Here is a 14,670-nt window from a genome sequence, read left to right on the forward strand (position 1 = left end):
GCGGCTAGAGAGGCTGATGCTGCGGGTAGAGAGGCTGATGCTGCGGGTAGAGAGGCTGATGCTGCGGGTAGAGAGGCTGATGCTGCGAGGAGAGAGGCTGATGCTGGTGCAGCATGGGGGATGGAGCACGATGGGGGGTGCGCAGCATGGCGGATGGAGCACGTTTGGGAGTGCGCAGCATGGCGGATGGAGCACGTTTGGGAGTGCGCAGCATGGCGGATGGAGCACGTTTGGGAGTGCGCAGCATGGCAAATGGAGCACGTTTGGGAGTGCGCTGCATGGGAGATGCAGCACGATGGGGGGTGCGCTGCATGGTGGATGGAGCACGATGGGGAGTGCGCTGCATGGGGGATGGAGCACGATGGGAAGTGCACACCTCCCCCCAACACACACACACACACACACACACACACACACACGCGGGCGCACTGCACTGCACAACACAACACACCACACACACACACTGGGAAACACAAACAACTGCCCTACACAGACACCCACACACACAGACAACGCTGCACACACACAACACCCAACACACAAACACCGCGGCACACACAAATATACGCACATACCGCACAACACACACATTGCACAAAACATACCTCCCCCCAAAACACACCACACACACAAACCGCGCAACACACACACACACACAACGCTACATATATATATATAAATAAATAAAAATCATACATGAACTACACAATACGTAAATTCTAGAATACCTGATGCGTAGAATCGGGCCACCTTCTAATTTTATATATATATATATATATATATATATATATATATATATATATATATATATATATATATATATATATATATATATATATATATATAATAATATATCATACACACACGCACACACTCCTGCTACATACTTCAGATTCACCCCAAGTAGAATGAAGAGGAGGGGATCTGCCTTATCCACAGCTGTGGCCACTATGCAGTTGCTGAGGCTATACTGCGCAGCACTGCTATTGTTAATATCCAGCCACCGGCTGAACGGAGGGATTGTCTGATACCACCTATGTGCCCAATCAGTGCATAAGGTTTGCCCTATCATGGGTTCTCAGCTCAGGACCTGTCTTCTATGAACCAAAATGTGTCACTTCATGGTGTACATTTGAATGGCCACTATGATGTAATGTTGTATTAACCAAAAGGGAATTTGAGAAGCCCATCTCCTATTAGAGCCTACTCAATAAACAGGATTTGTGGTGACACCCTAAAGAACTAGTGGCTTAAAAATATCCACAAATTATCTATTTTATTTATTTTTTTTAAAGTACAGTTTGTACTTGGTTAATTTTAACTAAACCGATAATTACCAGAAAGAGATTTGCTACTTCAAAATTTGTTACTAATTATCTACTACTTTCATGTCTGTGATATCGGATTTGAAGACCGTTTTATGTCTGATATTTTTGATAGCGGTAATTTTTTAGTGTGATGTAATAACTTGTTTCATAGCGTTCATGTTTACATACTCTTTCCTAAATACTGTCTGTCACTTTAGGTACGAGTCAGGAGATCACGTGGCAGTTTATCCATCTAACGAGTCCTCAATAGTTAACAAACTAGGAGAAATTCTAGGAGTAGACCTTGACACAGTGATATCTCTGAACAACCTTGATGGTAAGTTTCTGGAAGGTAAACTTTGACCCTGACCTCATACAGTAGAGCTCCATACATAGCCTAATGTGCTGGCCTGGGTACAGAGCTACATGTGATGTCCTGGACTGTGTGTGCTTTTCTAGGAAGAGCGATAAGAATAGATTACATAGACTTTGTGCCATCTACTGGAACGGTATCTCTGCTCCACAAAAGGAAGAAGGGCATCATGCACATTCCTGTATGCTTCTCTCCCGTTTATATGTATAAGATGCAGGAAACCTAAAGCCCACCCCCCCATACATAGACTAGTGTCCGCCGATATCAACGTGTTCGACCTGCACTGTGTATGGGGGTGACTGCCAACTATTGTGAGGAAAGATGTCAATTGGGCATGTCTAATTTTGGACTGCCGCTCACTTTGTTCTCTTGGAGATAACTCGTTGGCAGAGATATGTGTCGGCAGCTTTATCATAGAGACCACAGAAGTGCTCGGCCGAGCAATCATTCCTCTGTATGGGAGAGTTGGCTGAAGAATCGTTCATCCATCTATTGTGTATGGCTACAGTGCCATGCGAAAGTATTCTGCCCCCTTGAATATTTTTCAACCTTTTCACACATTTCAGGCTTCAAATATAAAGATTAAAAATGTTAATGTTGTGGTGAAGAATCAACAACAAGTAGGACACAATTGTGAAGTTGAACGAAATTTATTTCTTATTTTAAACTTTTGTAAAAAATATTAAACTGAAAATTGGGACGTGCAATATTATTTGTCCCCTTTACTTTCAGTGCAGCAAACTCACTCCAGAAGTTCATTGAGGATCTCTGAATGATCCAATGTTGTCCTAAATGACTGATGATGATAAAAATAATCCACCTGTGTGTAATCAAGTCTCCGTATAAATGCACCTGCTCTGTGATAGTCTCAGTGTTCTGTTTAAAGCACAGATAGCATCATGAAGACCAGGGAACACAACAGGCAGGTCCGTGATACTGTTGTAATTTAAAGTCGGATTTGGTTACAAAAAGATTTCCACAACTTTAAACATCCCAAGAAGCACTGTGCAAGTGATCATATTGAAATGAAAGGAGCATGATACCACTGCAAATCTACCAAGACCCAACTGTCCCTCAAAAATGTCATCTCAAACAAGGAGAAGACTGATCAGAGATGTAGCCAAGAGGCCCATGATCACTCTGGATGAGTTGCAGAGTACTACAGCTGAGGTGGGAGAGTCTGTCCATAGGACAACAATCAGTCGTACACTGCACAAATCTGGCCTTTATGGAAGAGTGGCAAGGAGAAAGCCATTTCTCAAAGATATCCATAAAATGTTTTGTTTAAAGTTTGTCACAAGCTACCTGGGAGACACACCAAACATGTGGAGGAAGGTGCTCTGGTCAGATGAAACCAAAATCGAACTATTTGGACACAATGTCAAACGATATGTTTGGCGTAAAAGCAACACCGCTCATCACCCTGAACACACCATCCCCACTGTCAAGCATGGTGGTGGTGGCAGCATCATGGTTTCGGCCTGCTTTTCTTCAGCAGAGACAAGTAAGATGGTTGAAATTGATGGGAAGATGGATGGAGCCAAATACAGGACCATTCTTGAAGAAAACCTGTTGGAGTCTGCAAAAGACCCGAGACTGGGACAGAGATTTGTCTTTCAACAAGACAATGATCCCAAACCTAAAGCAAAATCTACAATGGAATGGTTCACAAATAAACATATCCAGGTGTTTGGCCAAGTCACAGTCCAGACCTGAATCCAATCGAGAATCTGTGGAAAGAGCTGAAAACTGCTGCTCACAAACGCTCTCCATCCAACCTCACTCAGCTCCAGCTGTTTGCAAAGGAAGAATGGGCAAGAATTTCAGTCTCTCGATGTGCAAAACTGATAGACATACCCCAAGCGACTTGCAGCTGTAATCGCAGCAAAAGGTGGCGCTACAATGTATTAACTTAAAGGGGAAGAATAATATTGCACACCCCACTTTTCAGTTTTTATTTTTTTTATAAAAGTTTAAAATAAGCAATACATTTCGTTCAGTTTTACAATTGTGTCCCACTTGTTAATTTTTCACCATAACATTAAAATTTTTTATCTTTTATGTTTGAATTTTTCAACCTTTTCCCACAGTTCGGGCTTCAAAGGGACCGAATAGTTTTGCAAGGCACTGTATCTTAATGCTTTAGGAAGTTGTATTGAAGTGGATTTTGTTTGTTTTTTTTTTTTGTTATATAGAACTCCACATTTTTCTGGCATTATCAGATAAATAGAATAGTGCTTATTCTTCTCACATACACATAGTTCATTCTTTGATTCATAAAACATATGGCCCAAGCAAACAAGGATGGATTTTTGTGGTGTTATAATTTAACGTGCTTTATTTTTAGTCTGATGATGGTTTAATATTTTGTTTATTTTCCTGCAGAGGAATCCAACAAGAAGCATCCATTCCCGTGCCCTACCGCATATCGCACAGCTCTCACCTATTACTTGGATATAACCAATCCACCTCGTACCAATGTACTTTATGAGCTTGCCCAATATGCCACTGATCCAAAAGACCAAGAGAATCTGCGTAAAATGGCCTCATCCGCACCGGACGGCAAGGTAAGCAAACAACATAGCCTTGTTAGCCATGAAGGTAGGGACTTGCTTGTTGGATTGCTTATATGTACACAGCAGTATTGTAAGCTTTTCTTTAGATATAGCTGAGAACTGCTATCAAGCTGTGGCGTTTATTCTGGTGCATTTGGGTCAGCCATGTAATACTCCGGTGCACTACAAATGTATGACTGGCCTTGACTTTCTCTTGAATAATCATCTGTTTAGTGGATCTGCAGGCGATTCTGCGGCTTCACATCAGAGCATGGTCCTCTTGGGAGTTGCTCTTTTGAGGGGGCTTGACTGCCGATGTCATGCTGATTGACAGCTAGGAGTCGTCTATGGATAAGCATGACATCGGCAGTCACAGCATATCAGTAGTGCTTCCCTCATACTGCAATATTTGTATTCCCTTGCACCATGGTGTAGGTATATGTTACAAAACTTTTTTTAAAAATATAACAAGTATAGTGAGGAACAACATTATGGTTAAACCACAACATGGAACACCGTATAATATTACTACATGTCTATACAAATAAGAATCCATATGAAATCTGTATACTAAAATGATACACAATAATATATTAAAACACCAGTATATATGTTTTTGTATGGTGTACAATGATCTGGTGTCAGGATGTGTGTGTCTGTATTTATTTAGCCTTTTCTCTTTAATGCTCCTCTCAATCTGCTCTTTTTAATTATTGACTAATGTTGTCTGCCCTCATTGGTCAGGTCAGCCTTTTCTGATGTGTTTTATATATTACCAGGTAAGGAAAGTTGTAATATGCCACCATTGTATTCTAGTATTTATGACCGACCCATGTCTACTGTCACCAGGTGTGGTATGGGTAGTTGTCATGTACACCAACTGTGGATTTATATATATATATAATATATATATATATATATATATATATATATATATATATATATATATATATATATATATATATATATATATATATATATATATATATATATATATATATATATATATATAATCGCAGGAGGGTTACACTTTCCTGTAAAGTCTTGATTCACAATGTCTTAATAGTCTTTGCGCAGCTTTTATGTAGACTTCTGTATCTCCATAAATCTAGAAACCAGCTTTAAAGGGAACCTGTCAGCAGTAGTTTGTAATGTAAAGTAGACATGACTGTAATTGTCCATTTATTATAATTAAATTGATGCCTTTAGTGAAGAAACCCATTTTGTACCTTTTTTTAATCACCATTTGAAGGTGCACTGCACATTCACACCTTGTTGGTTTATATAGGGGCGAATGTGCAGTACTCAGCCACGGCCTCTATACCGATAACTAAGTCGTTCCGTTATATCTGTCTGATCAGCAGGGGTGCAGATATTAATGACCTGTCCTAAGGATATGCCATTAGTGAAAGGCCTCGTTCACACTCTGGGTGTAGAATTTGCAGAGAAAAACTATAATTGAATGATTGACACCTGTTCTGAATTTTGACATACAAATACTGATGAAATGCTGATGTGTCAATGAGGCCTAAAAGTCCTGGACAACCTCTGTAGCAATCAGCCTCAACTAACTGTCATCTTTTAGATGCTCTGATCAATACATGAACTGCTAATGTGTAATTTTGGGGTAGAAAGCTGTGCATTTTAAGTTAACACACACTGTCATCTTGTCCAGGCATTGTACCTGAATTGGGTTCTGGAATCAAGAAGAAACATCCTGGCAATTCTGGAAGATATGCCTTCGCTGCGTCCTCCTCTTGATCATCTTTGTGAATTATTACCACGTCTGCAGGCCCGTTACTACTCTATTGCCTCCTCTTCAAAAGTAAGTAACTAGAGTAAAACAATCAAAAACTCCGCAAACAAGACCAGGGTGAAATCAAAAATCAAAAAATCCCCAATCATGAGCCAGCATGAGACACTCAAATGAAAGGGATAGAGACCATGACAAATATGTAGCGCCCCTGAGACCCTTAGGGCACTACAGGGAACTGCATCCTCTTGTGGATTCAGGACATACCCCCTGGGACCTGGAGTACCAGTGCCGATTCCACCAAAACACGACCAAAATCCTAGTTCTCCATGCCACACTGGGCATAGAGAATTAACCATGTGAAGGGGATGGTTGCCATGGGAATGAATCTTTGGGTATAGCCAGCATGGTGGGAGGAGTCAGTCAGTAGTGAGTCGAGTAGCACACAGGAGAGGTGTGCGGATGTGCTGGAGCTCGGTCCGTGAAACTGTGACCCTGGGGGCACAGGTGAGAGGTCGCCAGTACGGGTACCGGAGATACTGCTGGGACCGGAGCACGAACGGGGCACAGGGCCCTAGGTCAAGCGTCAGTTTCAAACTGTTTGATAAATACCTGCCCGGTGAGGACACCTTCACGGACTTCACCGAACCAAATAATCCGGAGCATCAACAGTAAACTAGGATTGGGGTTCGGACACTTACCTCCCCGCAGGGTCCGCACTGCCTGCTGTACGGAGGAGGAGACTGTATCCCCAAAGGGACAGTCGGGGCCCCCCAAATGCTCCACGCTACGGGGACCCAACCAACAGAGTGCCAGGGACAAAGCAACCTGGGTCACTACATTGGCACTGGTCCTCCAACGGACCTGAACCAGCAACCCCTGGGTCCACAGTGAGTAGAGACTGTTAAAGACAACCTGGTGTGGTCTTCGTTATTGCCCCCGTTACATCTCCCAAGCACAGCCCAACCTACGGAGGGCCTACGATCACAGCTGCCAGTACTACCAGCCCTGGGAGTACCCACATTCAGCAGCGGCGGTTCTCCATCCTTAACCGCAACCCGCAGGTGGAGTCGCATGACAAAAAACTCTTATCGCCCCTGTAAATACTCCCATTACAAAAGGGGCCCAGGGCACGGAACCGGGCAACGGCCACCAGAGTGACATTCCCATTTGTTACTACCCGGGACCGAGTACCCCATATCCCTGGGCGCTACAAATTATATAAGAAATGCTAGATTTTATTGATAAATATATTAAAAGGTTCATGAAGTCATAAAACAATTATTGGACAAAACAATTCCCTTATTTTTAGCAGCAGCAGCAAGAGCGGAAAATAAATTGCATAGTGCCAAGACCATTCATTATATATTACCTAATAATTTGTTTTATCAAAAAATAAATATGCCAGTGATAAATTATAAAGTGCTGAATTGAAATAAAGTAATTTCTGAATGTAAGAGTGATCATATTGTATATCTCGAATGTGCATTAAGTTATGCACAATAGATTTGCTACCTTAATGAGTGGTCCAGTGGTCCTGTTTGCCGTGTACCCGATGCGCATTTCGTGCGTTACTCTTCCTCAGGGGTAGCGTAGTCCGCCCTTAATGATGTCTTTTCGTCTGTGATATGTCTTTCATTTTAATATACACAAACTGCTCATTATTCTATTGCTCAAGACAAAGGAAGTAAAATGTAACCCCTACTGACCTATAGTACCAATAGACCATTGAAAAATCTTAAGTCGTGATCTTATGAGTGTTCAGTGAGCTGAATTAGGGAGTTGTGACTTTCATCACTTTATCAAAGACCTATAGTAACCTGTCTATCTGAGAATTTATGGTATGCTCACCTTTGAGCACCATTTTCCAATAGATAAAATCTCCATGTAAAGAATTTGCAAGTCTTTTGATTGGACAAAGCTGCAATACAAAGCACGACTGCTACTAAAAGTATGCAGTTGTATAGTATAGGGCCGCTGGCAAGAGATGTGCAGCCCTTTCAAACAGCTAATTAGCAGAGGCATCACAAATCTGTCCCCATGGATCAATTATTGATTGCCTATGCAAGTGAATCACACTTCTGGGAAATCAACCTGTCCAGTTATGAAGCAACACTGATTGTCAATCAATTTCTCCTGCTGTTGTGAAAATGGAACACTCTAGGTAGAAATGATCGGCAATTAGCAATACACCCCTATAAAGGAGTGGTTCTGCAGGTGGTGAACACAGATAATTTCTCTGCTCTCATCCTTTTTAGCTGTTGTTTTGGTCACTTTTGCAGTTTCTCATTCCTCTCACCCCCTAGAGGTAGCATGAGGCAGTGTCTACAACACACAGATGTTGCTCAGGTAGTGCAGCTCATCCAGGGTGGCACATCAATGCTAGTTATGGTATGAAGATTACCTGTGTCTGTCAGCACAGTGTTCAGAGCATGGACATGAAGGAGATACAAGGAGACAGGCCCGTATGCCAGGAGAAGTGGAGTTGGCCGTAGGAGGAAAACCACCCAGCAGCAGGACCGCTACCTCCTCCTTTGTGCAAGGAGGAACAGGAGAAGCAGTGCCAGAGCCCTGCAAAAAGGACCTCCAGCAGGCCATTAATATCAGTGTCTGCTCAAACTGTCAAAAACCAACTGCATGAGGATGGTATGAGTGCCCGACATCCACAAATGGGTGTTGTGCTTGTAGCACCAAACCATACAGGCCGATTGGCATTTGCCAGAGAACGCCAAGATTGGCAGATTCGACATTGGCGCCCTGTGCTCTTCACGGATGAGAGTAGGTTCACACTGAGCACGTGACAGTCTGGAGATGCAGGCAGCAGATTGCTCTCCACAGCAACATCCTCCAGCATGACCGGTTTGGCAGTGGGTTACTAATTGTGTGGGGAGGCATTTCTCTAGAGGGCTGCATAGCCCTCCTTGTGCTCGCCAGAGGCAGCCTGACTGCCAGTAGTTACCGGGATGAGATGTTCAGACCCATTGTGAGACCATATTCAGGTGCAGTGGGCCATGGGTTCTTTCTGATGCATGAGAGTGCTAGGCCTCATGTGGCTCAAGTGTCAGCAGTTCCTGCATGATGAAGGCAATGATGCTATGGACTGGTCTGCCCGTTCCCCCAAACCAGAATCCAATCGAGCACATCTGGGACATCATGTCTCGCTCCATCCACCAACGTCAAGTTGCACCACAGACTGTCCAGGAGTTGGCTGATGCGTTAATTAAGGTCTGGGAGGAGATGCCTCAGGAGAACATTTGCTGCCACATCAGGAGTATGACCAGGGCCCAGGCATTGTAGGGAGGTCATTCATGCACTTGGAGGCCACACACACTTCATATACTTGTCTTTAGTTGAATCAAACTGTAATTTGATTTTCAACTTTTTTTAGTATCCTTCCAAATCCAGACCTCCATGGGATATTCATTTTTATTTACAGTAATCATTTTTATGTTTGATTGTTCTCAACACATTCTACTATGTAATGAATAAAGATTTGCAACTGAATTAGTTCATTCATTGAGATCAGATCTAGGATGTGGTATTTTAGTGTTCCCTTTTCTTTTTTTTTTTTTTTTTTTGAGCATTGTGTATATATATAATATATATTTTTTATTTTTTTATCATTGTTTGTTTATTTTTGATTCAAAATATTTCTCAACATTTTCTCCCTTTGTCTGTTGTGCATTGTAATGTAGGTTCATTCCAATTCTGTACACATCTGCGCGGTTGTAGTAGAATATGAGACCAAGACTGGACGACAGAACAAAGGTGTTGCTACAAACTGGCTGAAAAACAAGCAGCCAACTGACAATGGCCACAAATCGTCTGTGCCAATGTATGTCCGCAAATCTCAGTTCCGACTACCTTTCAAACCTAGCACACCTATTATTATGATTGGACCTGGCACAGGTATTGCTCCTTTTGTAGGATTCATCCAAGAACGGGAATGGCTAAAACAGCAAGGTGAGTGGATGTAAACCCAGAACCAGTATAGAACCTTGCCATTGTATTTCTATAATACGGACCTTAGCTGTCTGGTTTTTTTTTTTTTTTACTGCCCATCCCACAAATATGCCATAACTGTTGAATATTGCATTAACTCTCTAACCCTTTCACTGCCAAGTTTGTATGTAGTAATACATATTTTAACTCTTATTGAAGCCAAAGTACATGAACAGGCACAGATATAACTAGAGTCCTATGGTCCCTGGTGCAAGATTTGGACCTGGGCGCCCACCAACACATTGGTCAGATGTATGGGCCCCTTAGGGTTCTAAATCCTAAATCTCTGTCCCTCCCTCCATTAAAAAAAACAAACAATAAATAAAAAAAAATGCTTTATATGTGTGTGCTGTATACAGAGACAGTCTCCCAGGGCATGATGATGAATTGTAAAGCAGCATGCACACAGTCATCACCATGGTATATTTCCCTCAAACAATTTATTATTCATTATTATGATATTCAAAATACATATATATTACGCATACACACGTGTGTATACAATACCGTTGTGTGCCAGCCAAGGCTGTGTTGCAAAAGTGGGGCTGACATACGAGGACGGGTATGAAAATGTATTTACTGTAGAACAGCCAAGGTGAGCATGATACGCGTAAACCCTTTAAATAGTCCCTAACTGACCGTGGAGGTTGCCGCCCTCAACCCGTTGTCGCTCAATGTCTACTTTCCTTTCAAGTCCCTTGAATTCCCTAGGGCCTGTAATACCACAAAGAAAAAAATAATTAAACTAACCCAATTAGGAATTGCCAGTTATTTGATCCCATATATACCCTAGCTAAAAAGTGCTAGGTCCATACCACATACACTGATATTTAATCACTTTTCCGCACTACAAAGATGAACAATAGTATAGTTCAATCTATGTACCAAAATAAATCATCATTCCATGATTCTTTAATGTGTGTTCGTCATCTGAATTGACCCACACATATAACACAGACTAAGTAATTCGTATTTAAAGAGCTGTTTTCACTCATCTTGCGGATCCACACATCATGTCTTGACATGTTTCTCTTTAGAATATTGGTTCATAGGAGGCGTTTTAGTTTTCAAACTAAAATTGTATGAACAAATTGGGTTCAAAAAGGGTTCTACACCAGAAAAGGAAAAACCTCTAAAATATAATTTTTACTCATTGCATTAAAATCACTTGAAAAAAAACTGAGAGGGTACAGAAGAAAGGGAGGGATATGGGTCCAAATCACCAAAAATGGCATATGCTGAATAATTGTATCTTCATGTCCGTGTCATAAAATGAGCATATACCCTATAATAAAGTAAATAATAGTAGTACATTTAAATAACATAGGGCACGTAGGTTAACAATGTTTGATTAAAGAACGTAAAGGCCATCTCATTTTCCTCTCTTGTGAATTTGTCTGTGAAATGGCCATAGTGTGATTGTGCTTTTATTGAACATTATACCAATTTACACGTGTGTATGTGTGTGTATGTACAGTTAGGTCCAGAAATATTTGGACAGTGACACAATTTTCGCGAGTTGGGCTCTGCATGCCACCACATTGGATTTTAAATGAAACCTCTACAACAGAATTCAAGTGCAGATTGTAACGTTTAATTTGAAGGTTTGAACAAAAATATCTGATAGAAATTGTAGGAATTGTACACATTTCTTTACAAACACTCCACATTTTAGGAGGTCAAAAGTAATTGGACAAATAAACCAAACCCAAACAAAATATTTTTATTTTCAATATTTTGTTGCGAATCCTTTGGAGGCAATCACTGCCTTAAGTCTGGAACCCATGGACATCACCAAACGCTGGGTTTCCTCCTTCTTAATGCTTTGCCAGGCCTTTACAGCCGCAGCCTTCAGGTCTTGCTTGTTTGTGGGTCTTTCCGTCTTAAGTCTGGATTTGAGCAAGTGAAATGCATGCTCAATTGGGTTAAGATCTGGTGATTGACTTGGCCATTGCAGAATGTTCCACTTTTTTGCACTCATGAACTCCTGGGTAGCTTTGGCTGTATGCTTGGGGTCATTGTCCATCTGTACTATGAAGCGCCGTCCGATCAACTTTGCGGCATTTGGCTGAATCTGGGCTGAAAGTATATCCCGGTACACTTCAGAATTCATCCGGCTACTCTTGTCTGCTGTTATGTCATCAATAAACACAAGTGACCCAGTGCCATTGAAAGCCATGCATGCCCATGCCATCACGTTGCCTCCACCATGTTTTACAGAGGATGTGGTGTGCCTTGGATCATGTGCCGTTCCCTTTCTTCTCCAAACTTTTTTCTTCCCATCATTCTGGTACAGGTTGATCTTTGTCTCATCTGTCCATAGAATACTTTTCCAGAACTGAGCTGGCTTCATGAGGTGTTTTTCAGCAAATTTAACTCTGGCCTGTCTATTTTTGGAATTGATGAATGGTTTGCATCTAGATGTGAACCCTTTGTATTTACTTTCATGGAGTCTTCTCTTTACTGTTGACTTAGAGACAGATACACCTACTTCACTGAGAGTGTTCTGGACTTCAGTTGATGTTGTGAACGGGTTCTTCTTCACCAAAGAAAGAATGCGGCGATCATCCACCACTGTTGTCATCCGTGGACGCACAGGCCTTTTTGAGTTCCCAAGCTCACCAGTCAATTCCTTTTTTCTCAGAATGTACCCGACTGTTGATTTTGCTACTCCAAGCATGTCTGCTATCACTCTGATGGATTTTTTCTTTTTTTTTCAGCCTCAGGATGTTCTGCTTCACCTCAATTGAGAGTTCCTTAGACCGCATGTTGTCTGGTCACAGCAACAGCTTCCAAATGCAAAACCACACACCTGTAATCAACCCCAGACCTTTTAACTACTTCATTGATTACAGGTTAACGAGGGAGACGCCTTCAGAGTTAATTGCAGCCCTTAGAGTCCTTTGTCCAATTACTTTTGGTCCCTTTAAAAAGAGGAGGCTATGCATTACAGAGCTATGATTCCTAAACCCTTTCTCCGATTTGGATGTGAAAACTCTCATATATATATATATATATATATTATTATATTATTTTTTTTGAGTAATCTACAGGGAACCTGACATCTGATATGTGGCCAGCATGTATCAGCCACTAGGTGTATATTTCAGCTGTCAGGTTCCTTTTCACAAAGCTGTGCTTTATTGGAGATTTTGACCTTTTGCTATGTTGTGCAGGTAAGGAGGTTGGAGAAACGGTCTTGTATTATGGATGCCGGTATGAAAGTGAAGATTATCTGTACAAGGAAGAACTTGCTAAATTTAAGAAAGATAATGTCCTCACCCAGCTGAATGTTGCATTCTCCCGGGATCAGAAAGAAAAGGTAACGAGCTGTATTGTTATTAACTGCCTATAAATAAATGTATTTACTACCAATAGGGGTTATTAAAATATTTCACAGTGTCAAATCATTGAGTATACCCGTGGAAGGGCGTATTTACATAACTTGTTGTCAGATGTATCGTCTGGCTCTAGATTAGACTACAGTATTTGCACCAATCATTGACCCAAAAGAGTGGACAAATCGCATATATGACTTTCGACATGGACTGTAGGTCTGTGCTGAGAAAATAGCAATGTATGATACTTTGATGCGATTCTCAGCCCAGTCTCGCTAAGAACTGTGTACAAGAAAACAAAGTGTGAAGAGGACAACGCATGTACAATAATTACTGTGAATGTTCCCCTACTTTTCCATGTGTAATGTTTCCAGTCCTTTGCCCTGATATGGCCCGCAGGCTGTGGTTTGCCCACGTCAATCTTTGGTGACTAAGACTGTTACAAATAATGCCCACGTGCGGTGGGGGGTCCAGGTGGCATTCTTACACACAGTAAATCGGTATGGGTTTTGTCGCCTCTTTTTCCAAGGGTGCCAGATTACGAGGCTTCTGTCTCATTCATATTTTGCAGTATTTATCTACAGCTTTTAGATTTGCTACTGCAGTGCTAGAGCCATAGAAACCTATTTTTTGCTTTTCATTCTGGCGCATTAACATGTCCTAAACCCACACAGACCAATGAGAGTAGTTGGTGGACAGGCACGTAGTGTTATGCAGAATTTCTAATTGAAACCTTTCATATGCTGTTATTTTTCTAAATGAGGTCTTTACTACATATTTGTATGTGGTATTTATAGCTCATTAGTGGGTCATGAAATGGCGATACTGCTACTTCTCTAGGTCTTCTGTATTTGCAGAGTATGACATATGTATTTCTTCTCACAGGTTTATGTCCAGCATCTTCTAAAGAAAAACAAGGAAAATGTGTGGAAGCTGATCAATGAGGAAAATGCACACATCTATGTTTGTGGGTACGTGTCTAATGTACATGCTGCCTATAAAGAAATCTTGTATAATCTGAGCCTATAGACGTGCCACGCCCTTCCAATTGTCCCTTCTTAATACTTGGTACATTAGCGAGAAGTAGGAGATAGGTGGAGGGTAGTTACACAGATGTGTTAACTGGCGATCCTTAAGAGTTGCACACACAAAACAGTACAATTTTTCAAATGTTGCTTCTTTTCCCCTTTTATTAATAATAATAATAATAATAATAATAATAATTAATAATAATATAATCTTTATTTCTATAGCGCCAACATATTCCTCAGCACTTTACAATTCAGGAGGATCATATACAAGCATGTAACAGTTATAGAAAATACAATATTTAAAGGGAAAA

At 41.2% G+C, this 14,670-nt stretch overlaps 1 protein-coding gene across 3 annotated transcripts in view; it reads left to right on the forward strand.

The window, feature by feature from the left end:
- The window catches only part of POR (cytochrome p450 oxidoreductase), a 438,013-nt gene that overhangs the window by 86,513 nt on the left and 336,830 nt on the right, over window positions 1-14,670 (forward strand). For all 3 annotated transcript variants that reach the window (XR_012750515.1, XM_075336269.1, XM_075336268.1), the window contains 6 exons: window positions 1,526-1,644; window positions 4,066-4,247; window positions 5,911-6,060; window positions 9,684-9,951; window positions 13,167-13,312; window positions 14,214-14,299. Coding sequence is in view for 2 of the 3 variants with exons in the window: in XM_075336269.1 (XP_075192384.1) it covers window positions 1,526-1,644; window positions 4,066-4,247; window positions 5,911-6,060; window positions 9,684-9,951; window positions 13,167-13,312; window positions 14,214-14,299 (951 nt within the window). In the remaining variant the exon portion in view is untranslated. The remainder of the gene's footprint in view (window positions 1-1,525; window positions 1,645-4,065; window positions 4,248-5,910; window positions 6,061-9,683; window positions 9,952-13,166; window positions 13,313-14,213; window positions 14,300-14,670) is intronic.

The sequence above is a fragment of the Anomaloglossus baeobatrachus genome, chromosome 2 (genome assembly GCF_048569485.1).
Source record: "Anomaloglossus baeobatrachus isolate aAnoBae1 chromosome 2, aAnoBae1.hap1, whole genome shotgun sequence".
Classification (NCBI taxonomy): Eukaryota; Metazoa; Chordata; class Amphibia; order Anura; family Aromobatidae; genus Anomaloglossus; species Anomaloglossus baeobatrachus.